The sequence below is a fragment of the Oreochromis aureus genome, linkage group 18 (genome assembly GCF_013358895.1).
Source record: "Oreochromis aureus strain Israel breed Guangdong linkage group 18, ZZ_aureus, whole genome shotgun sequence".
Taxonomy (NCBI): domain Eukaryota; kingdom Metazoa; phylum Chordata; class Actinopteri; order Cichliformes; family Cichlidae; genus Oreochromis; species Oreochromis aureus.
Window position 1 is genome coordinate 26,027,474 of NC_052959.1, and position 26,152 is coordinate 26,053,625.

General features: G+C 42.8%; 1 protein-coding gene and 1 long non-coding RNA gene across 3 annotated transcripts; one reads left to right on the top strand and one right to left on the bottom strand.

Annotated features, from left to right (window-relative positions):
• Nucleotides 1-4,387: 4,387 nt before the first annotated feature.
• LOC120434223 (leukotriene B4 receptor 1-like) lies at nucleotides 4,388-24,067 on the bottom strand. 2 transcript variants are annotated; one of them, XM_039601887.1, is made up of 5 exons: nucleotides 23,975-24,067; nucleotides 13,918-14,515; nucleotides 12,706-12,906; nucleotides 12,547-12,590; nucleotides 4,388-6,811 (listed from the first exon to the last, which is right to left on the bottom strand). In XM_039601887.1, the coding sequence occupies exons 2-5, from the start codon at nucleotides 14,494-14,496 to the stop codon at nucleotides 6,544-6,546; spliced, it is 1,092 nt and encodes a 363-aa protein (XP_039457821.1). In that variant the 5' UTR covers nucleotides 14,497-14,515; nucleotides 23,975-24,067; the 3' UTR covers nucleotides 4,388-6,543. The 2 variants fall into 2 exon arrangements, with proteins under 2 accessions (XP_039457821.1, XP_039457822.1); XM_039601888.1 differs by lacking the exon at nucleotides 23,975-24,067 and adding an exon at nucleotides 15,143-15,171.
• On the top strand, nucleotides 20,949-21,863 carry LOC120434224. Its single transcript, XR_005609001.1, has 3 exons — nucleotides 20,949-21,099; nucleotides 21,380-21,444; nucleotides 21,800-21,863. It is a non-coding gene; the product is annotated as an uncharacterized LOC120434224 (long non-coding RNA).
• Nucleotides 24,068-26,152: the final 2,085 nt, after the last annotated feature.

Consider the following 26,152-nt stretch of genomic DNA (forward strand, 5'->3'; position numbering starts at 1 on the left):
CAAATGTTAGTCTTTTCATTTGTTTCCCCACTTTCTTCCTGTTTCAAAATCAAACAGCAGTTTGTGAGAAGATTATCTTCTTTTTTTAATAGGCAGATAAAGTTTTGCATTGGCATTGGCTAATTTGCCAATTGTATGTTAAAAATGTTTGTATTTTAATATTCAAAAATGTTTTTGCCTAAAACATATGTGCACTATATGTCAGTAAAAATACTATGCAAATATTGCTGTCCTTGAATGCTGAATAAACACTGACAAAGCACTGATTGTATCTCTTGTACTTCATCAACGCAGTATCTAAAAACTTTGCACTGTAGTGGTTAAAATCTCATTCTAATAAGAGTTAGAAGCTAATTCAGTTATTAGGTTTATAGGGTTATTGAATTATGGTTAACGGTTGGTAGAATTTTTTTTAACATTATCTGCCAATTACATCTGCCACCCTTCTCCAAATCTGTGCCCCTACCTGGCCCCCCAACAAAAATTTTCTAGACACGCCACTGCTGTTCACAAAGCTCAGGGATCTGGGACTGAACAGCCGTCTATGTGCATGGGTGTTGGACTTCCTCACTGGCAGAACTCAGGTGGTGAGGATGGGTAGATGCGTCTCTAACAGCATCACCATCAACACAGGAGCACCACAGGGATGTGTCCTCTCGCCACTGCTCTACTCCCTCTACACTTCAGACTGTGTGGCCACCCACAGCTCCAACACCAGTGTGAAGTTTGCTGATGACACAGTGGTGTTGGGTGCCATCTCCAACAACGATGAGGCGGCCTACATGGACGAAGTGAAGAATCTGGCATCATGGTGCCAGGACAACCACCTCCAGCTGAACATCAGCAAGACCAAGGAGCTGGTGGTGGACTTCAGAAGGAGTCAGCACAGAGACTACAAGCCCATTATCATCAATGGAGCTCCAGTGGAGAGGGTGCAGTCCTTCAAGTATCTTGGTGTCCACATCTCCTGTTGGGGTTCAGAAATTGAGGAGGAAGACCAAAATAATGACCACTGATCCGGCCGGGTGCAATTAGACGACATTTTAATGAATACACGCGTGGAGTCCAACACTGTGCAGATTCAGTGTTGAACTGTCTTACAATTGTCAGAACAAAGGCTTTATAGGGGAAAAGATAGTACAGCCCCCTCCTCTCAGACACAATACAGCATACGTCAATCTAAACCACAAATGTTCAGCTAACTTTTGACACAGTTTAAAAAGAACATTGTCTCCGGCTCGAACCCAGGTGCTTCCGCCAGCTCGCCTTCGGTGTCGCTCATCTCTGGGACATCTGGTGTACTTCCTGGAACAGACTAACACGTACGCACCCATACTTTGCAAACTTAAGCAAAACACATCTTAACTTCTTACCTACTAAATGAGTCTACAAATGTGTGTGTGTGTGTGTGCGTGTATGTGTGTGTGTGTGTGTGTGTGCTGGGTATGTGTCATGACCTCTCCTGCACCCTGGCTCACCTCACACCTCTACTCATCTTCAGACAAAGGCCCACACGTACACAGCTGAAAATATATGTGTCTGCATGTGTGTGTATGTCTGTACATGTGTGATCCTCACGCTGCACCTTAATTGACCTCAGCTTAGGCAACCAGGCTAAGGCCATCCTGTGTGTGCCGATCTTAACTTATATGTAAAATGTATAAAACAAATGTTTCAATCTAATACAACTACTTAAAACTTAATCAAAGCTTAATCAGAGATATTAATGCATAATAAAACAGCCTGCTCAAAACACCTTACAATCTGACTCTGCTTTCAGTTTCACTCCTGCAAAGCATGGCGTTTCCTGTCTCCTTTTACACAGAGTATATTTCCTGTCCCTGCAGTCTGCACAGAAACATTTAAGATTATAGGAGCATTAAAAAGCATTTAGAATTATAGATTCAACTCAACAGTTCAAAGTGGTTCTTACTGGACCTGTAATAAAAGCTTAATTGGGTGCCAATATGTTTAAACATCTAAATGCACTATCCCTACTTGGAGATCATGTGATTAATGCCATGGTACTATGAACAATAGCAGTGAAATAATTTCTCTAATCCCAATACTCCTCAGACCTGACATGGTCTGCCCACATTCAGGTCCAGACCAAAAAGGCTAGGCAGCGCCTGTACCACCTACGACAACTGAGGAAGTTCAGGGTCTCTCCAAAGATTCTCAGGATTTTCTATACAGGCGCTGTGGAGAGCATCCTCACACAGAACATCACATTGTGGTTTGGGAACAGCTGTGTTAAGGACCAGAAAGCTCTCCAGAGAGTGATCCGTACAGCAGAACGCTGCTGCAGGATTGGTCTCCCCCTGCTTCAGGACACCTACACCAGGAGATGTCGGACTAGAGCAGCGCAGATACTGAAGGACCCGTCCCATCCTGGCAACAAACTGTTCCAACTTCTGCAATCCGGTAGAAGGTTCCGCATCATCCGGGCAAGGACAGAGAGACTGGAGAGGAGCTTCTATCCCCAAGCCATCCGGGCCCTAACCCCCCCCACACACACACACCCTCTCACATCATCTATAATTGACTGAGACAGGACTCTCTTCTTATTTAATTCACTTAATGTACAGAATTCACCTGCTTGCTGCTACTACTGCACATTCACCTAATGTATACAGTATACTATATATATATAATCAGTGTTGGGAAGGTTACTTTTAAAATGTATTCCACTACAGAATACTGAATACATGCCCCAAAATGTATTCTGTAACGTATTCCGTTACGTTACTCAATGAGAGTAACGTATTCTGAATACTTTGGAATACTTAATATATTATCATGCTGTTTACAGCTACATGAATGTCCTATTGCTGTGATTTATTACTGTTACTGAAGGTACGTCGTACGAAACGTAGTAAGGGGACCTCTGGCTAATACGGTGGAACACAGTGTACAGTTAAGTCTTAATAGCTTACTTACAGCTGGGCTCGTCAGGCACTCTTCTTGGCTGCAGTGGTTATTATTATATTTACATGCTTCCAGCTCCCGTTTTTGCTCCGTGACAGCTCGGACTTTCCCTTTCTCTCCCTCCCTCGCTCACAGACACATAACGGGTATGGCAGTCCATTCTCCCTGCAGCACGGACTACACTGCCCATCAGGCTACATGCTTTAGAGCTATGCCTGTAGCATTCTGCCTTTAGCTTAGCACAACAACAACAACAAAAAAGCGCTCTCTCACCCAGGAAACACGCAGAGAGAGAGCGCGTCACCCTGTAACCATGGCAACCGTAACGCTGCCGCCTGGAACAACAGAACGTAGCTGTCAAACAAACCCAAACAGTCCTGACCCGCGACAATATGAAACAGGGAAGTACCGCCGTGTATTCCATTTATTTCAACAAAGTAACTGTATTCTGAATACCACCTTTTAAACGGTAACTGTAACGGAATACAGTTACTCATATTTTTGTATTCTGAATACGTAACATGCGGTACATGTATTCCGTTACTCCCCAACACTGTATATAATGTTCTTCCTTCCCCCCCCCCCCATTTTTTTGCACATGTCGAGGAGCGTGTCAGGTTACATTTCACTACTTGTATAACTATGCATGTGACAAATAAAGAACCTTGAACCTTGCCAGCATGGCTGCAGAGGTTGAAGGCTGTCAGTGCTCAGACTATATGCCACACACTGCATCAAATGGCGATTGTCCCAGAAAGAAGCCTCTTCTAAAGATAATCCACAAGAAAGCCCACAAACAGTTTGCTGAAGACAAGCAGACTAAGGACATGGACACCTGTGACCTGATGAGACCAAGATAAACTTATTTGGTTCAGATGGTGTCAAGGGTGTTTGGTGGCACCCAGGTGAGGAGTACAAAGACAAGTATAGACAAGGATGTCATTGTTTGGGGCTGCATGAGTGCTGCTGGCACTGAGGAGCTGCAGTTAAATGAGGAATTGCATGATCCCCTCCCTTCAAAAACTGGGCCACAGGAGAGTATTCCAACATGATAACAATCCTCCAAAAAGACCAGTGCCTTGCTAAATAAACTGAGGGCAAAGGTACTTAACCCTATTGAGCTCCATGAGGAGTGGAATAGGATTCCAGTGGTACCCTGTGAAGTAGTGAACTCCATGCCCAACAGAGTTAAGGCAGTGTTGGAAAACAATGGTTGCCACACAAAATATTGACATCTTTGGGCACAGTTTGGACATTTTCACCAATGTTGTCCCATGAAAAGATATAATAAAATATCTACAAAAATGTGAGGGGTGTACTCACTTTTGTGAGGTACTGCACCTGTGGTCATTCTAAAGAATGTCTCAACCATGTTTGTCACACTTAAATGTTTCAGATCATCAAACAATTTTAAATATTAGAAAAAGAAAACAAAAGCAAACAGAAAATGCAGTTTATATATGTGTTTATTGTTACCGAAAAAAAGCCAAACCTATATGTCCCTGTGTGTAAAGGGGTAATTAATACTTGTAAGTCAGCCACATTGGAGGGTTTTCGAGTATGAATGGCCTTTTTAAGGTCATGCCACAGTGTGTCAATCGGATCCAGGTAAGGACTTTGACAAGGCCACTCCAAAGTCTTCATTTTGTTTTTCTTAAGCCACCCAGAGGGTGACTTGCTGATGTGTTTTGCATCACTGTCCTGCTGCAGAACACAAGTGAGCTTGAAATGATGTAAACAACACTGCTGCAATTACGCAGCTCTTTGAGGTTTTATATATTGCTTCTCTGTGTGGCCATTAGGGGGAGTTGCTGACTTTGCAAAATGTTATTTGAATGATTTTTCCGCAAGTGTGCAAATAGTTTTCTGATTCTTTGAGCTTTAGCACTGTGAATTACAATCAGTTTTGCTTTGGGCATCATGGTGGTTTGGGCCTGCCCTGATCCTCGTAAACCCAGTAGGAATGCTTCTCCATGTCTTCTCTGAGCCTTTGCCTTTGTAACCGTCATCACTTACACTTTTCTCTCTCTCATGAACCTCCTAGATTGCCACCTCTATGCTACATTGTTCTTTGCCAGCTCATTGTAAATAGCTATGTCATTATAAATCCATCAACCGAATGAGTTTCACGATGGTTTTGTGAGTCTATGTTTGGGGTCCAGTCATTTACAAATCTTGACAGTTACAAATTAAAAAAGAAAATCACAAAATAACAAAACAGTTTCCAAACAATGTCTCTTATTAAGGGTGCAAAATAAGTGTCCATTAACCACTTCCTAAAAAAACAATGTATCATTTATTCTTCTGATTTCAACAATGTCCATACAAAACTTGATCCAAAAGTATCTAACACAACCATACATAATGATACATACTCATTCACACTGATACACAGTCAAAAAACTGATTGCCAATGTACTGTTTCATCACACCTAAGCACTACTGAACCTAAATCAAATGGGTGTGGAGACAGTGGCAAGTAGCGTTACTGCTTCTTCTTATGCTGACAGGTTGCAATAGCACCAAAAACATAAAATGGCTCTAACACTGCATTGAGGAATGAAAACTTTTTGCAGCTATTATGCTGCCAAAGTGTGACAGAAGAGTTAAGTGTATAATTTAATGACTCTGCTGTTGACTCCAGGTGTTTGGCTAACCACAAGGTGGACTCTCCAGTTTGTCTCCTTCCTTCCACAACTGCATCTGATTGACTATGTGCAGGATATTTCAAGGGCTGCAGGTTGCATCAGTTCTTTGTCACATTGTCCTTACCACAGTGGTGAAGCTCAGGCCCACTCAGTCTCCTATGACGAGTCCTCTAATTTCTCTGTTTAAACCAGAGTATGTTCTTTTTAGTAACGGCAATCTCTGAAATTCCCTGTACCCCGCACTACTAAGAACCTCCAGCCTCTGAAACTTAAGTATATGTTTTCGGAAGGATCACCACATTCGCCTGCCTGTTCCCCTGCCTGCCAACTCTTCATCATCTCCAAGAACCCTCCAGAACTCAAGAAGCTTCCCAGATTTATACGCCCTTCAACTCCAAGTATGACTGTTGCATTTCAAATAATTTGCTCTAGAAAGCATTGTTTCCTGACTGTGTCTACTCTACTCTATAGCATACCTGCCAGCATGCCACGAGAGCCGCTCAGTCTCACTTCCTCAACCATCCCATCTCCATTCATTCACCTGACTATAAAATTAACACACTGAGCATGAAATCACTCACCTGAGTCTGCTTTCTGTGTTATGTGGTTCTATAATATATGCACAATGTTATCACAATTTTATTTCATTGTTTGAAAAAGTATTACAATCCTGATAGCCTGTACAGGTATTCAGGTGCATGCAGGCAAAGGTAGCCTTACCTAAAAAAATGTACTTTTTAATGTTTTTTGAATAATTATGTGTGTGCAATTTCTTTAGCGCAGCATACTGATCTTATGGATGATTAATATATGTTTTCTTGCCATGCCGCTGACTTTGACTTAAACTCTGTTGTCAAATGATGCTGATGTTTGTCTGTAGCCTCAATTGCTAAATCTACATGCTCCATTTAAAGCTTTACACAAGTGCTCTCATTTATATAGAGTCTGCTCAGTGCATTAAGTTCATTCAACACTGATTTTGTTGAGTAGAAGTCAGTGTATGATTTTCAAAATCAACGTTATTCTTTTCTAGATTGCCTTTTGTTGTGAACTGGGTGTTTTTGGTTCCTGTTTGCTCTGAAGAGGTTCCTTCAAACAGCTTAGCCATAAAGGTGAAGCCATTATTCTTGATATAGGATTTCCCAGCAAAGGTGTAGAGGACCGGGTTGGCACAGCTGCTGATGAAGGCCAAAGCTGAGGTCACTGCCCGGGTCGACTCAGCGATATGGTGCAATCTGCAAGGAAGAAGTTAAAGTTGGATTTTTCACATTGATGGTGATTGTTTTTACATAGAGTTCCATTATAGCCTTGTTGGACGGACTTAAGTAATCCTTCATCATCTGCAGTATCAAGACCGTATCAAGGTAGTATTAAGACCTTCGCTGAAGAGATGCTTTCTGGCAGAGTCTTTTTATTTTTCTTCTTTTGGCTTCTCCCTTCAGGAGTCACCACAATGCCCCATCTGCTTCTATCTCACCCTATCAACAGCATCCTCCTTGGTCAAATCAGCCCTCTGCATGTCCTCCTTCTCTACATCCATTAATTCAGAGGGAAATGAGAAGACTCCAATGAGGCAAGTCTGCTGGTCCAGACGGGATGAGTCTGCAGAAGGTCCCAGTGCTGTGGAAGATGTCATGTCCCAGTGGCCCCTGGCATTAACACTATCTGTGGCACTATCTTTCCAAGTCACGAAGACCTTGGAAAGACTCATCTTCAGCTCTGACCTATGGTCAGGCCACATCAGGATCCCATTCAGTTTGCTTGCCCACACCGCCTCAGAGTTGAGAAAGCCATGCTCAGCTGTGTCTGGATCAGCCAGCAACCACTGTGAGGATCATATTTTTTGACTTTTCTAGTGAATTCAATACCATTAGGCTAACTCTCCTGAGTGATAAGCTGACAGCAAGGCAGGTGGATGCCTCTCTTGTTTCCTGGATTGTTGATTACCTAACGGGAAGACCACAATATGTCCGTCTTCAACATTGTGTCTGACAAGGTGATCAGCAACACAGGGGCACAACAAGGGATCATCCTCTCCCCTTCCCTGTTAACCCTCTACACCACAGATTTTAGCCATTGCACAGAGACCTGCCATCTTCAGAGGTTTTCTGATGAGATGGAGTACTGGGCTCTGGTGAACTCCTTTGTTATGTGGTGTAAGCAGAATCATCTGCAGCTCAATATGACATGCTGTATGTTGGGCAGCAGGTTGAGGGTCGGGGATGGCAGCTGACTCAATAAACTGATCCACAAAGCCAATAACATTGTGGAGATGGACCAGGGGTCCGTTCTTCGTACCTCGCTTACTACATCCAAGATCAAATGACACATCCAAGATCAATTCATCGTGCCAACTTTGAGCTCGCTATTCCGGTTCTCTGAACACACCTGTTGTTGATGATTAGTACAGCTGGATGAAGTAATGTGAGATCACTGGGTGGCTTAAAAGGGGCTACGCATCGATAGTAGAAACATTGATCGGCAACCCTTTGATTGGTCGGCAAAAATGTCGAAGGAGTGCGCTCAGTATTTTTCGGCAGCAGAACAAGAACTCTTGATTGAGGGATTTCAGGAGTTTCAGAGTTTAATTAAAACGCAAGGGAACACTGCAAAGGCTGCAAAAGCAAGGAGAGAGGGCTGGCAGAAAGTTGCTGACAAATTAAACTCGTAAGTAATTTATTATATTATATTACATTATATCCTCTTTCACATTAGAGCCACAACAGGACCCACTAGAACATGGGGACAAGTAAAAGTGAAATATAAGAATATTCTACGGAATGGTAATAGTTATTACTTATATTGCTTTTAGTCTGTTGAAAAGAGACCCTGAAATAATCTCTTTGTTTGTTTATAACAGCAACCAAGAAAAGGGAAGAGCAAATAAAGACAGGTGGTGGTCCTGCACCCCCTCGTCACACCCCGGCAGAGGAGCTGGCCCTAGGGTTGAATGCTACCAGACCCATTGTTGAGGGCATCCCTGGGGGCAGCTCTTCCTTAGACCAGCAGCTGGGGTGCAGTAGCAGCAGCACCTTCATAACTGGTAAATGAGCTCATAATTCTATTTGTACAATGTAAAATATTTGGTTGTTGCCTTAATTATAATGCTTTTTGTACTGTGACATTTATTGACATTGTGGGTTTTTTTGTGTGTAGTTTTACATAACACTCCATCACTTCTACCTGTTCCCATGCAAGGGGTGACTGAAGCATGCACAGTAAGTTGATATATATATATATATGGAGCCTTCTGCTCCAAAGGCGTGTAGTTTAACCACTACGCTATCCAGCTGCTATATATGTATATATATATATATATATATATATACGGTCCTGACGGACGGTCCTGATCCCCAAGGACCCCAAGAAGGGACCGGTCCCATCCAACTACCGACCAATAACCTGCCTCAGTACTACATGGAAGCTCCTGTCAGGCATCATATCAGCTAAGATGAACAGGCACATGGGTCAATACATGAGCGGGGCACAGAAAGGGATTGGCAAGAATACCAGAGGCGCAAAACACCAGCTACTGGTAGACAGAACAGTCAGCCGAGACTGCAAGACCAGACTGACCAACCTGTGCACAGCGTGGATTGATTACAAGAAGGCCTATGACTCAATGCCCCACAGCTGGATACTGGAATGCCTAGAATTGTACAAGATCAACAGGACCCTAAGAGCCTTCATCAGGAACTCAATGGGGATGTGGCATACAACACTAGAGGCCAACTCCAAGCCCATAGCACAAGTCACCATCAAGTGATCTACCAAGGAGATGCTCTGTCCCCACTGCTGTTCTGCATAGGCCTGAACCCCCTCAGTGAGATCATTAACAAGACTGGCTACGGATACCGATTACGGAACGGAGCGGTTGTCAGCCACCTCCTGTACATGGATGACATCAAGCTGTATGCCAAGAGTGAACGAGACATCGATTCTCTGATACACACTACCAGGATATACAGCAATGACATTGGAATGTCATTCGGACTGGAGAAGTGTAGTCGGATGGTAACAAAGAGAGGGAAGGTAGTCAGAACTGAGGGGATTGAACTACCAGAAGGCAACATTGCAGACATAGAGGACAGTTACAAGTACCTGGGGATCCCGCAAGCGAATGGGAACCATGAAGAGGCCGCTAGGAAAGCTGCAACCACCAAGTACCTGCAGAGGGTCAGGCAAGTCCTGAGGAGTCAGCTGAACGGTAAGAACAAGATCCGGGCCATCAACACCTATGCCCTTCCCGTGATCAGGTACCCTGCTGGGGTAATAGGCTGGCCAAAGGAGGAGATAGAAGCCACTGACATAAAGACAAGAAAGCTCCTAACCATGCATGGAGGGTTTCACCCCAAGTCCAGCACCCTGAGGCTGTATGCTAAGCGGAAGGAAGGGGTGAGTGTCAGTACCACAGTCCAGGATGAGACAAGAAACATCCACGAATACATCACGAAGATGGCCCCAACTGACAGCGTGCTCAGTGAATACCTCAGGCAGCAGAAACCCAAGAAAGAGGAGGAAGGCGAGGAAACATCATGGAAGGACAGGCCCCTGCACGGTATGTACCACCGGCAGATAGAGGAGGTGGCTGATATCCAGAAATCCTACCAGTGGCTGGACAAAGCTGGACTGAAAGACAGCACAGAGGCACTAATCATGGCAGCACAAGAACAAGCTCTGAGTACAAGATCCATAGAGGCTGGGGTCTATCACACCAGGCAAGACCCCAGGTGCAGGCTGTGTAAAGATGCCCCAGAGACAATCCAGCACATAACAGCAGGGTGCAAGATGCTAGCAGGAAGGCATACATGGAACGCCATAACCAAGTGGCCGGCATAGTGTACAGGAACATCTGTGCCGAGTATAACCTGGAAGTCCCGAGGTCAAAATGGGAGATGCCCCCAAAGTTGATGGAGAATGACCGAGCTAAGATCCTGTGGGACTTCCAGATGCAGACGGACAAAATGGTGGTGGCCAACCAACCGGACATAGTGGTGGTAGACAAACATGAGAAGACGGCTGTAGTGATCAATGTAGCGGTTCCGAATGACAGCAATATCAGGAAGAAGGAACACGAGAAGCTGGAGAAATACCAAGGGCTCAGAGAAGAGCTCGAGAGGATGTGGAGGGTGAAGGTAACGGTGGTCCCCGTGGTAATCGGAGCACTAGGTGCGGTGACTCCCAAGCTAGGCGAGTGGCTCCAGCAGATCCCGGGAACAACATCGGAGATCTCTGTCCAGAAGAGCGCAGTCCTGGGAACAGCTAAGATACTGCGCAGGACCCTCAAGCTCCCAGGCCTCTGGTAGAGGACCCGAGCTTGAAGGATAAACCGCCCACAGGGGCGTGCTGGGTGTTTTTTTTTATATAAGGAAGGATCCTGTCTATCCCGTCTATCCCGCAATATACGCTGAATTCTGAAAACTCTCCTTATCAATCTTGCACCTTGAGCAATGGGTTGCTCGCGTACAAACGGACAGGACATGGCTGCGACAGACTTCCCAAATCCACCTTCGCTTTTATAGCCGTGGTCTCTCATCTTGATTACACGAGGTAATTTACTATTACTACTCTAGAATATGAATTACATCTGAAACAATCAAATACATGAAATAGAATGATTACTAGTACATTTCCCTTTTTTTTTAGGAAATGACCTGTATGTATCAGTATGAAATCAATAAAAGAATCAAATACTGCATTATCTTTAGTTACACTGATAATATTTATTTATGGAAAAACAGTGGAGAAATATCGCTCTTGCTTTCATATAAATGAAGCGGACATACCTGAGTGGCCGCGATCTAATCCTGTTTACATAAAGTAAACCTGCTCCCAAGCAGGTTTACGCTTACAGATCTGTTGCTATGACAGCAAGTCCCGGATGAGCTTCGGAGAACCAAACGATCCAAGATCACGCGAAATCGTCAACAATCAAATCCAGCTAACTTACTTAGCGAGGTACGAAGAACGGACCCCTGGACTCTTTAAAGGTGATGTCAGAGAGGCTGGTGTTGTTCAAGATATCCTTATCTTGAACAACAAGATATCCTTATCTTGAACAACATGCTGGACAATACCGCCTACCCAATCCATGACGTGCTGGCCAGTCACAGGAGCACGTTCACTGAGAGACTGATGTTACCCTAAATGCATCACTGAACGACACAGGAAATCATTCCTGCCTGTGGTTATTTCTCTGTACAACTCCATCTAACAAGTATACACTGCAATAGCTGAACCCTTAATATTTGCTCATCATCTACAGAGAAAATAACAGAGTTTTACAATTTGTATTGTATTGTTTGTATTGTAGTATTCCGATTCTGAATCTTCTCTGCAGTCTTCCCCTTTTACTCCTGCCTGGCAGCTCCTTATTCCACATCTTTTATCCAATCTATCTACTATCCTTCCTCTGCACATGTGCAAACCATCCCAACATTGCCTCTTTAAGTTTGTCTCTATTGACTTAACCTGAGCTGATCCCTTGATGTACTCATGTCTAGTCTTGTACATCCTAGTCACATATGACTTCTTATTTCTCAGAACTTGAACCTGCAGGTTTGGATGGTAAGGTGAACATGGTATTCACAGAGAGATTTCTGGAAGTGGTCCTGAGCCCCTGCAGTGATTTTCCACAACAGAATCATGCCTGCTTTTAATGCAGTGCCACATGAAGCCAAATACTGAGATTTGTCCAGATTTTGAATCTTTTGATAATATTATATACTGAAAATGATGGCATATTGAATGTCTTTACAATGATAGTATATTCAGTTTACTGGATGGTAAAAATTGAATCTAGGTGTGTGTCACTGCATACACAGAGACAGACTACATATATCAGCTTTGAATTTCAGAGTATGGTTATTACTGGACGTAATGCATAAAATGATAATATCGTACTTTGGTAACTTTAGCAGTATATTTATGAAAATGAATAAAATAATGGTAAAAATCTCTGGTTACTCACACTTTTTTAGTTTCTGAGTTCTTTGGGTACCACTCAGCTGCCACCTTGGGTGAAGAAAAAAACCCCACTCAGTATTCACTGGAATTCTCAGATAATTTATTTGCAAACATATTTGATGTGGTTATTGGGTTATTCGTAGAGAAAACGCCCTTTGCACACCTGTACCAGGTTGATGACGTGGTACGGCAGCCAGAACAGGCCAAAGATGATGACGATAGCCAGGATGAGTTTCTCGTTGCGGACATTTCGTTGGAACTTGGTCTCCCTCAGGCGTTTCAGGATGAGAACGTAACTGGTTATAATGATTGCATAAGGAATAATGAATCCTGCCACTGTCTCAAAGGCGTACTGAAACCTCACCTGCACATGAGAGGATATAAAGAAAAACAGTTTCCTTAGAGATTAAATGATTTCTCCAAACATAGAAAAACAAATAAAGAAGTAGTGAAAAAATTATTCAACTGTTTAAACTGATTCAACTTCTCTGGATTTTTTTTTTTAATCAAACGAAAGGACAAAATGAAACATCTGAAGACCGAAAACCAAGTCATGTCTATGAGGACTTTGATCTGAAAAGGGCCATTCTGCAAAATAAATTGTTTTGTTTTATGTACCTCACTAATATTTTCATTCTAATACTTTTGCCACCTTACTTAAGGAAGATTTTTACTTGTAAAGAAGGAACATTTTATAGAAGAGCATTACTACGTTTATGAAGGATCAACGCAAAATGATTTTCAGACTTTTGTGCAATGCCACTATTCATGCATCAGTATTTACAGACTGGGCACAAGAGTGGTGTAATTTTAGTTTTCTTAAAAAGTAATCTACACAAATTTCTATGAACACTAGATAAGCTGTAGCTTTCAAGGCTTTAAACACAGTAAAAGAAATGTAACAAATACATTGACAACATTTCTGTCATCAAGTTTTTTTTAGCTGTCTACTTGTTCATCAAATCACATCTATAAAAATTATTACACAATGACATTACCGTTTTTTCTTTTATTATTATTTTTTGATTCAGTGGTTTTGTGCCATTAAAACACAGAATTATTTTTTAAAGAAAAGACTGTTTTTAAGGTTTTCAAGCAAATTAAGCATTCCATCATGAAATAAACTGATGTGAATTAGGAAGGCTGATATCATCCAGCGCAGATGCTGAAGTTATTGATGGAATTGTATTACCCCCAATTTTCACCTAGGTGTCTGGACCGTTTGCTCAAAGCATGTGATCATGTTCAGTAACTCACTCGCTACAGGCTTTCATGTGCAGAAGGATTTTCAAAGTCATTTTATGGATTGAAATAAATATAGCTATGAAACTAATCTGATCAGTGGCAGACAGATAACCAACACAAGTGTACTTACGTGTCTACGCAGAGTGTGATTGGGTGCACACACATATGTTGTTTGATTCATATCATCAGTTTCTTCTTTCAGGTCTCGAAACACCAGCGAGGGGATAGACATGACCATCACTAGCACCCATGTGCCTAGGATCACCCTCCTCACAACCTTCCTGGTGATCAGGTGATACAGTGTGTGTGGAAAGACCACAGCCAACAGTCTGTGCACGCTCATCAGCGTTATCAGAAATACTGACGCATACATGTTGGAGTTGCACAGGTAGAAGACGATTTTGCACATGGCGTTACCAAAGACCCACGTCTGCATGGCCAGGTAGATGATGAAAAAGATTGTGAGAGCCATGAGGAACCCATCAGCACATGCTAGGTTAAGGATGAGGAGGGTGGTGACTGAGCGTTGCCGGATGCGGGCCAGGATGCTCCAGACAATGAAGAGATTTCCAGGGACACCCAGGAGGAAGACCAAGCTGAGGATCAGGGCACCAATGGCTGTAGAATAGTCATTTTCCACAAGGTTTTCATCATCAGGGTCAGGAGTAGTTTTGGGGCCAGTCAGGAATGAGATACTTATATTGCTCATTGTAGAAGAATTTTTGATTCTGAAAGAAAAATCCATTGTAAGACAATCAGCTTTTTTTTACTCTCCAATTGAAACATCTAACTAGCCAAGAAACAGATTCAGTAATTAAGGGCATAAAATGCAAGAACGTGGAACATAAAATCAGCCTTTATGCGGATGATGTGTTACTCTTTCTCCAAAATTCACAAACCAATATCTCTGGGGTGATTGAACTGATAAACTCTTTTGCAAGAATATCAGATTACTCAATTAACTGGTCAAAATCTACAGTCCTTCCGATTGATTGCTCCTTCCATAATTCCTCTTCTACTCCACTGCAATTGGGAAATATAAAATATTTAGATATTAATTTTTATTATTAATTATTTATTCTCAATGATCCCGACTAAACCGCCGCAAGATTGATTCAGATCTCTAGATTCATATATGTCCAAATTCCTTTGGAAAAATAAGCCCCCACGTATAAGCTTAAAAACACTACAAAAGACCAAGGATAAAGGAGGATTAGAACTACCTAACTTTCAGCACTACTTCTTAGCCAACAGGCTTCAGTTTATCTCAGGATGGCTAAAACATACCCTCTTAGATGAACCTTGGCTAGATGTAGAACAAACACTTTGCAATAATCTAGAGATTTCAGACCTACCATTTATCAGCTCAAACATCCAACGACATGAATGCTTTAAAAGCGTCAACATCAGCTCTTCTCTGACAGCGTGGTGGGAGTTTCTGTGGTTAACAGAGTCTTCATTAACCCCATGCAAACGTACACCTATCTGGAACAACCCTGACATATTACAAAACAATAATATGATAAACTTTTCAGATTGGAGTAGTAAAGGAATCAAATATTTAGAACATATATTAGAAGGAACAGAATTTATTTCATTTGACAGACTAGTTACACAATATGGGATCAACAAGAAAAGATTTTTAGAATATCAACAAATTAAATCCATAGTAAAAAAGAAATTTAAACCGGGTCAAGTTGAACTACAAACACCACCAAGTGTGGTTCAATTTCTTACTCTTAAAACCCCCAAATTACTATCCAAAATATACAGAATGCTTTCTAAAACAGATGAATCAATATCACTTCCTATTGCAAAATGGGAAGCGGATTTATCAGTTAACTTAGACCAAAACTTCTGGTCTCAGATTTGCTTAAAAACCTTTCATCTAATTAGAAATCCCAGTCTTCAATTAATTCAATACAAAATACTACATAGAGTGCACTATACAGGTCATCGGATGTTCAAGATGGGCTTTACGTCTACCAACAACTGCTCACACTGCCAAACCAATTCACCGGACAATTATATCCACGCACTTTGGTTCTGTCCACCAGTTCAGAAGTTTTGGCGCGAGATATGTGAAGACTTATCAAAGTGTCTGAAATGTAACATTCCAACTTCCCCTTTAGTGTGTTTGTTGGGCAGCGTAGATAATGTCACTACAGAAAAGAATATAGCCCATATGGTTTTCACTGCCCTATGGATAGCCAAGAAAACAGTCCTCATGAACTAGAAAAATAAAAATAATCTTAATTCTAACCAATATAGAAATTATCATTAATCTTGTTACAGCCTCTGCCACCACATCAGATCAATTGCTCTGGGCTCCTTTGATCAGCTCCAACACCTAGTGGGGTGGGGGGTCATAGTTTGGTCCCACCTTCACTGTTGTGATTGGTGTGGGGGTAGGGACAGGCTTAGGGCGTCGGGGGTTCCCAGGAGCATCTTCCTTGGGGGCTCAACCGGGGTAGCGGTCATGGCCAATTAGGGGCTCTGTTGGCTCTTAGGTGACGGTTTCCTCGTGGCTGCGTGCAGCGGGGCTAGGGGAGGGTCTGTGCTGACGGACGTGGGTTACTGACCTGGTAGCCTGGCTTCCCCTGGGTGGGTCCGGGACGGGCGTGAGGTTCTGGGGGCGCTCCATCTCTGGGCTGGGGCCCTGGCCGGGCCTCAGGCTCTTGGGTCCCGGTTGGTGTGTTGCTGGGGTTGTGGGCAGGTGGGTGTATGGGGGCCCAGCCCTGGCGCAGGGTGCCGCCGGTGCATCGAGCCCCCTTGGGGGCGCTTCAACTGGTGGGGAGGTTGTCACATCTTGCAGGAGCTCTCCTCTCTTCAGGAACTCACTCTGCAGGAGGGGAGATACAGGAGAGGTGGAGGAAGATCTCAGCCTGGACGTCTATTGTCTTGTGTAGTCTGGAAGATGAGTGGATGATGGGGTGGGTGCAGTTTTCTCTGTGGTGGGGTCGGGTGGACTGTCCCGGGCTCTGTGGGACTGGGCGGCGCTGCTGCACTGGGCCCCGGTCCGGATGGGCCTGGGCCCCCTTTCCTGGTGGGTTGCAGAGTATGGGGTGCCTACTGGGGTCAGCGGGGGAGCTGGCCCCAGGAGGGGTCACTGCCCCTCCCTTCCATCCCTCCCATCTCCAGCTGCCTCTCTCTTCCCGCTCCACCACAATCACCCACACATGCAGGGCCTTGGGGTAGGGGTGTGTCACCAGGGTGCAGAGGAGGCATACCCCCTCTGTCCCCTTCTGGCTGCCTCTGCCTCAATTTTATCCCACAACTTAGACATTCACATTACTCACACTCTCATTACACATACATATAGGACCTTGGGGGTGGGCACGCTACACGGATTCCAAATTACCATCAGGGTGTACACCTCACCCCTGGCGTCGTTGCCCACCTCTCAATTTTAAATACACGTAGACATTGAGGGCTAGCAGGAGGGGCTATACGCTTACCTGCTGCTCTGGCAGGTAGCTCCATGCCCTCCTGGGTTTTAAATGCACCTTAGAACACACATACATCAACACTACATATGAGCGGGTGGAGGGAGGTTTGGAGTCTTCTCACCCCCGTTCTCTGCGGCCTGCTGGAGCGGGGGCTAGGAGGAGGAGTTGGCCGTCCGACTGGGGTCTGGAATGTGGGGCCTCCTGCTGCTGCGGAGTTGGGGCGGTCTGCTTCTCCCACCGCAGGGAAAAGGGTAACACCACCTGGGTCTGGGTGCAGTTTTCCCCTCCAGGGGCAAGGTACCTAGACCCGGTTCTTAGAGTACGCTTGGGGAGTGTGATTGTGTGTACAGCGTCTCTTTATGTCTGTCTCCACGTTGGTTGAGTGTGGAGTAATTGCTTATGAGAGCATGAGGGTGGGAATGGATGTTTGTATCTGTGTGTGCCTGTATGTCTGTGTCTATATGTCAGGTCGGGTATCAGACGCGCACCGCTCTGGGGACATCTCAGGCCCTCCAAGGTTTGGAGGCCTATCTCCCCACCACTTCCCCCTGCCGGTGGCGGGCGCCCTCAGACATCGGTGCGTTGGTGGTTCTTTGTGTCCGGCGATGGTCGCCCAGGTACACACCGGCTCACTCCTTGGCGGCTGCTTATCGGGGCCTGGAGCCCTGGGGCTCGCTCGGGCCACTGGAGGCGGGTGCCCTCAGCCTCTCGGCCCGGGGCTCGGTCACTCAGGCACAGCTGGCTGCCGCGAGTTCACGGGCACGCCACTGCAACCCCCTGGCTTCTGCTCCGCGGCTGCTGAGTGACCCCTCATCTGGGACTCTCCTCAGCTCTTTCTAGGATAGTGGCGGCTGCCCCTCTGTTGGTCTTCCTTGGTCTCTTGTGTTCTGGGGCCTCTGGATGTCTGGAGTTTTGATCTCCTCCATACCTGCTTCATGCCCTGGAGGACGGGGCAGTGGCCCCCACACCCTCTAGCAGATCATTACATGAAGGAACCTTTTAATAAAACAAGCGGCGTCCATGCTCACAGGTGTACACACGGGTGATCACACACAAACTACACCCTTTTTGGCTCCTACCTCAAAGCACACTGTGCGCTGTCGATCTTCGTGCTGCACAATAATGTTTAATATTTAGTATTTACTGTCATATTCCCAAATATCATTGTGATGTTGTTTATTACTCTTGTTTTCTTCTGCTTGCTTTCTTTTTTTCTTTCTCAACAGGTGATCCAGGTGATCGATATATGTATTTTTTGTCTGCTTATTCTGTTGGTTTTGTTTTTTGCCGTTTTTCCCGTCCCTCTTCTCAGCTGTTTTTCTTTCCCTCTTTCTTTCTCCCTTTCTTTCCCCAGTTAAGTCTGTCCCGTATTCAGCAAGTGAAAATAAAATAAACAATAAAAGGTGAATCAAATGGACCATTACGGCAAGGCTGGGATGGTCCATTTGGTAAAAAAAATCCGTTGGGCATCTTTCTTCGCCTTTAGACAATAATTCTGATGGCAAAAGAGCCAAACGGGACAGGTTAAAAAAAAAGAAAAAAAAAGAAACAGATTCAACATACATACTACATACATCTTAGCAGACATCTTCCATCCTGCACTTACAAACCCAAATCAGAAAAAGTTTTTTCTGGTCAACTTCAATTCACTTTTAAATATACATCCCTTCCTGTCTCTCATACCTGCAACACATTCCAAAAAATGGTTGGGACAGGAGCAATTTAGGGCTAGTAATCAGGTAAATTGGTTTAATAATGATGTGATTTGAAACAGGTGATGTCAACAGGTGATTGTAATTATGAGTTAGTACAAAAGCAGCATCCAAGAAAGGTCAAGTAGGAGCAAAGATGGTCTGAGGATTGCTAGTTTGCCCAAAAAAAAAAAAATAAAAAAAAAAATAAAAAAATAAAATAAATAAATAAAATAAATAAATAAATAAAATTTATATAGATATATATAAAATAACAACAACAACAATAATGTGAGTGAGTTATCATTATGTTTAAAAACAATGTTCCTCAAAGAAAGATTGGAAGAGAGTTGGATATTTCACCTTTAACAGTGCATAACATAATTAAAAGATTCAAGGAATCTGGAGGAACTTCTTTGCGTAAAGAAAAAGGACGAGAGTATTTCAGGGAGAAATGTACACCGTATGCTCCGGACCAAAGAAGAAAAGGATCATCCAGACTGTTACCAGCAACAAGTCCAAAATCCAGGGTGTGTCATGGTATGGGATTGTCAGTGCCCTTGGCAAAGGTAACTTGCACTTTTGTGAATGTACTATTAATGCTGAAAAGTACAGAGATTTTGGAGCACATTATGTTGCCTCCAAGAAGACATCTTTTCTGTTTCTGTTGAGTGTTCCTTCAGTGGTGCTAGTTTCAGTCATTATGGAAATGTACTGTTTATAAAATCGGGGAAACCTGCAGTCAGCTGAGACTGAAGAAGTCACTTGGATGAGTGACGAAATGTTTCTCCCACTGAAAACGCCACATCCAGATGAACAGAATCACCTTTTGGGGATTTACTTACCTGGATTATTGTGCATGTTTCATCACTTGGTGTCTTCAGTCCCCAAATGTCTTAATTTTTGTGAAAAGGAAGGGCAACATTACAAAGTGGTCAATGCTTTACTGTTCCAACCTTTTTGAAATGTGTTACAAGAACCTAAATTGAAATGCGTTTTTATTTTGAAGAATAATGCATTTCTCATGAATTTTATTTATGTGCTGTTTTATTGTTTTCAATGTAATACAGGTCAAAGATAATTTAACAAAGTACTGTTTTCAGTTTGATTTCAATTTAACATACCATCCCAACTTTTTCTGATTTGGGGTTGTATAAGGCTTATATTTTCTCTAATCCACATAAGGTCAAAAGTATTGCATCACCCTTCTGCATTATAATAGAAATTCAACATAAAGGAAATGGTTTCTAAAGAGGCAGAAGCTCACAGGAAGTAATTACGACAGTGTGCTATAGTTTGGATCTTTCACTAAACAGTGTTAAAGTCTGTCATGTGAGTTTTACAGAGGTAACTGTGGAAAAAAATACTGTGATGCAGCCTCTAAATCATGTGAATCCTAAAATGCACCAAACACGCCATCGAAGAGCAATATTTCAGCAGTCTTTAGTTCACGTAGTCAAAGGAGTTTGCAAAGAAAAGCGTCTGGACTTCTTTAAGTTGCTTGAAGACGTTTCACCTCTCATCCGAGAAGCTTCTTCAGTTCTAAGGTCAAATGGCGAGAGTCCCAGATTTAAACCCAGTGGGAGTATCCCCAAGGAGGACAAAGGACCCCTGGTGATCCTCTAATCACATGCGCCAAGGTGTGAAAGCGGGTGTGGGACCTAATCAGCCAGGGTTTCGGGTGAGCCCATTGTGAAACCTGGCCCCACCTTGTCATGTGAATTCCTGAGGTCAGATGGCCCAGGATGCGAGTGGGCGTTAAGGCGTCTGGGGAGGGAACTCAAAACTGGATTATAGATGGCAGACAGTTGGTGTCGTAAACCACCGCCTCTGTTCAAAGATGGTCGCTCACAGTGGACATAGATGGCCTCTTTCACTCCTCTTTCAAACCATCTGTCCTCTGTCCAAAATGTGAACATTGGCATCCTCGAAAGAGTGACCTTTATCCTTAAGATGCAGGTGGACTGCTGAGTCTTGTCCTGTGGAGGTGGCTCTTCTATGTTGTGCCATTGTAACAGAGTTAGAAAATAGCTTAATGAATTTCCTCAAAATTGATGTGCTTTGTGAATAGTTGGAGCCACCTGGTGGACAAATACCGCAACTGCAACTGTTAAGGTTCCAAATCGCTGCACAGCGCATGCCTCAGCAAAGGAAAATACTCCCAAGCTGGTGGTAGGTGCTTGTGAGCGACACTGTTGTCAATTGTGTATGTGTATTAATTAAAACATTCTTATAGTGGTAATTGTCAACATGTATTTTGATTGTAAGTAGTACTAGCATGTATCCTGAAAATTACAGGCATTTTGATGCATGGGTAATAACTTTATTCACGAGTAGCATTTTTAGTTAGCATGCTAAGCTAATACTTGTTAGCTAGTTGGGTGCTTTTTGACTTGCACTCAGCTCTAACATTTCTCTGTGTGATTGTAATTGTTCTAATTCTTGTTAACAGAACTGAATGTTGCAGTTGCTTTGCACACTGTTAATGACGACTGTGTGCTGTTTTCTCTGTACCAGGTAGGCGCTGTTAAGTATAAGTTTTAATCGATGCTGTTGTATAGGAAAAAAAATGATGAACAATGATGATTGTTTTGTAATAGAAAAGCTGTTTTATATGTTGTTGTTGGTTAGGAAAAAGGAGAAAAATAAATAAATAATACTGCTACTATACGATCACAGGTTTGGTTTCAGCTAGAACTTTTAAAAGAAAGACTTTGTTGATGTTGTGTTGTATAAATATATCTTAGTCATTTGTTAAGTGTTATGTTTGAAAAGAGAAAAAAAAAGAAAATACTCCCAAGCTGGTGAACTGAATGTTGCAGTTGCTTTGCACACTGTTAATGACGACTGTGTGCTGTTTTCTCTGTACCAGTTGCCAGAATAAAGAGGGAGCCCAGAGTAAGGGCAAGTCCAGCGTTGCAGTGCCGTCCTTCCTACATGGGCATACACACCACTTGCACGATAGACTCACAGAACAGCAACAGCTACACCATGCGCTTGTGAAGTGGCTGTTTGGTCTCTCCAATGTAGAGGTCCGGGCATTCCTCGCTGCACTGTACAGCATACACCACGTTGTTCAGTCTGTGTTTTAGAGTTTTGTCTTTCGGGTGAACCAGTTTATGTCTGAGTGTGTTGCTGGGTCTGAAGTACACTGGGATGTCGTGCTTGGAGAAAACTCTCCTGAGTTTCTCTGATACACCGGCTACATAGGGGATGACAATGTTGTTGCGTCCTTCACTGCGCACATTAACGCTGTGGATAAAAACATCAAGTTCACCAGGGAAGACACAAAGGATAACTGTTTGCCTTTCCTGGACTGCGCGGTGCACATTGAAGAGAATAGCAACCTCAACATTGAAGTTTACCGGAAGCCCACACACACGGACCAGTACCTCCTCTTTGACTCCCATCACCCTCTGGAACACAAACTTGGAGTAATTAGGACCCTACACCACCGGGCAGAACATGTTCCCTCCAAGCCTGAAGGGAAAAAGAAGGAACACACACATGTAAAGGAAGCACTGAAAACATGCGGTTATCCGAACTGGGTGTTCATAAAGTCAGCTAAGAGGCACAGAAAAGAAGATCAGACACCAGCGAGGGAGGATAAGAAAGACAGACGCAACAACATTGTCATCCCCTATGTAGCCGGTGTATCAGAGAAACTCAGGAGAGTTTTCTCCAAGCACGACATCAACATAGAAGAGCCACCTCCACAGGACAAGACTCAGCAGTCCATCTGCATCTTAAGGATAAAGGTCACTCTTTCGAGGATGCCAATGTTCACATTTTGGACAGAGGACAGATGGTTTGAAAGAGGAGTGAAAGAGGCCATCTATGTCCACTGTGAGCGACCATCTTTGAACAGAGGCGGTGGTTTACGACACCAACTGTCTGCCATCTATAATCCAGTTTTGAGTTCCCTCCCCAGACGCCTTAACGCCCACTCGCATCCTGGGCCATCTGACCTCAGGAATTCACATGACAAGGTGGGGCCAGGTTTCACAATGGGCTCACCCGAAACCCTGGCTGATTAGGTCCCACACCCGCTTTCACACCTTGGCGCATGTGATTAGAGGATCACCAGGGGGTCCTTTGTCCCTCCTTGGGGGGATACTCCCACTGGGTTTAAATCTGGGAAAAAAAAAAAAAAAAATCTGGGACTCTCGGCCATTTGACCTTAGAACTGAAGAAGCTTCTCGGATGAGAGGTGAAACGTCTTCAAGCAACTTAAAGAAGTCCAGACGCTTTTCTTTGCAAACTCCTTTGACTACGATGACCTGGATGACTGAGAACCTTCACAGACATTTAGTTCACGTATGTTTTCTTTCCTTGTCTCACCATTCTACTGCACTTCCAGTGAGACAGGTACATCAAGCTACAGACAGTTGGCACACTGTAGTAAAACTGACCACAAAAAACAAATGTGCGTGATATAGTGGGAAGTTTATGGGTTCAGAAGCTGCTCATCGTATCATGACGTGATGAGAAGACATCAAATCCGGGTTTCTTTTGTCTGGTGCCACTAAAGCCAACTTTTTTAATGTTCCCCTTATGGCTTTTTATGAGAGTGAACAAGCAAAAGACAATGAATTATTTCCAGATTTAAATCACCAGTAAGAAATGCAACGGAAATTAGATCTTTAGTCTTCAAAAAACTGTCGGATATTTGCATGCAGTAGGAGGAAAAAAAATACGATGTCATAATATTTAAATCGCTAAATAAGGACATGTCTGTAAATGTCACAAGTTAAACTGACGAAGAAAATATATGGTGTGATTTATATTCAAGCATGTATTTGAACTGTCATGCACTTTAAAAAGTCTGAAAAGCATCAAAGAACTGTGGAAAAGCCAATTTATATCTAAGGACCCTCGTAATGTAATAGGTTTTAAAAAATAAAGTTATTGTCTAAATAACTGACTTCCGAAAAAGAATTTAAAGATTTTTTTTTAAGCTTTGAAATAAATTCGCTTTTCAAAAATATTAACAAGCCCCCCCCCCCCAAAACAGGTGCTAAATGTTCTTGTTTATAATATCACTCACCTTTTCACGATTTGTTTTCTCTCTGTGATGTGTATCGCGTTCAAATATCCAAACAGCCGCTGATCACCAGCCTTGACAGTGTTCCTGTGAGCTCTAAACCATAATATCTCGCCTCACAGGTTGTAACATGCTGTGGGTTAAGGGAGCGATTCAGAGAGGCGTGTCCTTCCTTAAAACTCTCGCTCCTCTTTTCTGTGGAAACCTTTATTTATCTCGATGTATGATGCTCCTGGGGATTTTTCTCTTTCACTCTGTCATTATTTATGAAAAAAAAGCACGCGTTCTTTACGAAAAGATGTCACAGTGTGATGTACCTTAATGCATTTCTGTTTCCTGAGGCGCTTTTCACTCTGAGTCAGGGTGAAAAGGACCCGAGGCCTAGATAGAATTCAAAAGCTTGCATTTGAGAGAATAGACACACATCAGCAAAACATTCTTGTTCATACAAGTCTCTGTCACTGACAGGAATGCTGCTTTCCATGAAACTGTGAAGAGGAATATTCGGAGAAGCCCAACCCAAATGTGAAACTCTTGGACTGAGTTTCACTTTTTTTCTCTACATGTATACTTCCAAGAATTCCAGGTTATGTATGTCCACCTTTAGTGACGTCATGATTCTCATAATTATCAGCACTGAGCTGTTGAAATGAAGAAACCACAGACAAACACAACCAATCACATAACCCCATGCAACTAAGAAACAGATAAAATTCTGGTTTTCCTTTTCAAAAATCATGACCCATCAGTGTTGTCACATCTACTGAGCTCTCATCATGAGTATCGATGTATCAACCGTAACCACTGTGGTGATTCAATCTTTGTCACACTGAGATGTCACACAGGGCTCAATTACCGAGTTTATCCTGCTTGTGCCGGCTTTTTCTGGTCGAGTTAGTCCCACCACTGAAAAAAGGTGGTGTGATCCTGCCTGTCTTGGCTTAAAAAAAAAGTTAAATTACTGAAATATGAATTGGGAGTGATTCAATAGATTTTTTTTTTTTTTGTATTTTTTGCACTTTGAAACATGATTGTTACATTATCTCAGCAAACAGTCTAAATATCAAAAACTGGGTAAATAACACCAAAATAACCTGGACTTGAAATGGCATTACATCATTTTGGTGTAAATTGTCTATTTAAATGGGTAAAACACTTTAAGTGTTCCGAAAGACTAGAAAAGTTCCAGTCCAAAAAGTCCAAGAAAGACCAAACAATTGATTATTTGTCAACATGTCAATAATATTTGGAGGGTATATTGATTAAAGGTCATTGCAGCAGTAAAAGGAGGTCTTAAAATAACTGAGAAAATAGCTAAAATGTCTTATAGCTATTGAAATGGTAAATTAATCGAAATTGTCACAGGTGTGACTGTGCGAGTGAATGTGAGTGTGAATGGTTGTTGGCCCTGCGACAGACTGCACTGTAAAATGTAATATTGTGTTTAATTAAAAATATTAAATAGGCTGAACTCAATTTGTTATCAGAACTCGATTTAAATATGTTACCAGTACTTTTTATGCAAAAACACTGAAACTCCATTTAGTTGTCTTAACTTAAAAAAACTAAGTAAGCTGGAAGTTTTGCTTCTCAGTGCGGAAGGATGAAAGATGTGTTTTGAAAATGCCACGTGACTACCGTCCTCCTCCCTCCCGGATCAGTCCATGTTCATGGTGCCAGCATTTGTTATGGAATATATTGAGCAAACCTGGAGATATTATTGTTGTCATTGCTGTGGATCTTTACTGACTTGGTAAATGTTTACTCTTATTCAAACTAGAGCTGGGCGATATGACCCAAAATTCATATCTCGATATTTTTTAGCTGGATGGCGATACAGTATAAGATATATCTCAATATTTTTTTTTTAAAGCCATAAAGTAAGAACAAAAAGAGAGTTCTTAGTCAAAGCTGTGTCCCAGATGTCACACAGGGACTTTTATTAACATACAGCATAGATGTACATGAAAAAAACTACTCAAAAATAAATTATGAGCATTTATTAAATAATAATGCTCTATAAATAAAAGAAAACTGTTGTTTTGTGCATAACAAAGAGCTCACAATTGTGCAGTCAAAATGTAAACTAAAAGACGCTGAGCATAATAACATAGACAGATTTCACAGCTGCTCTGTTCCCAACTTCTACTGCGTGACTGACAGCCTGGAGTTTGAAATCCG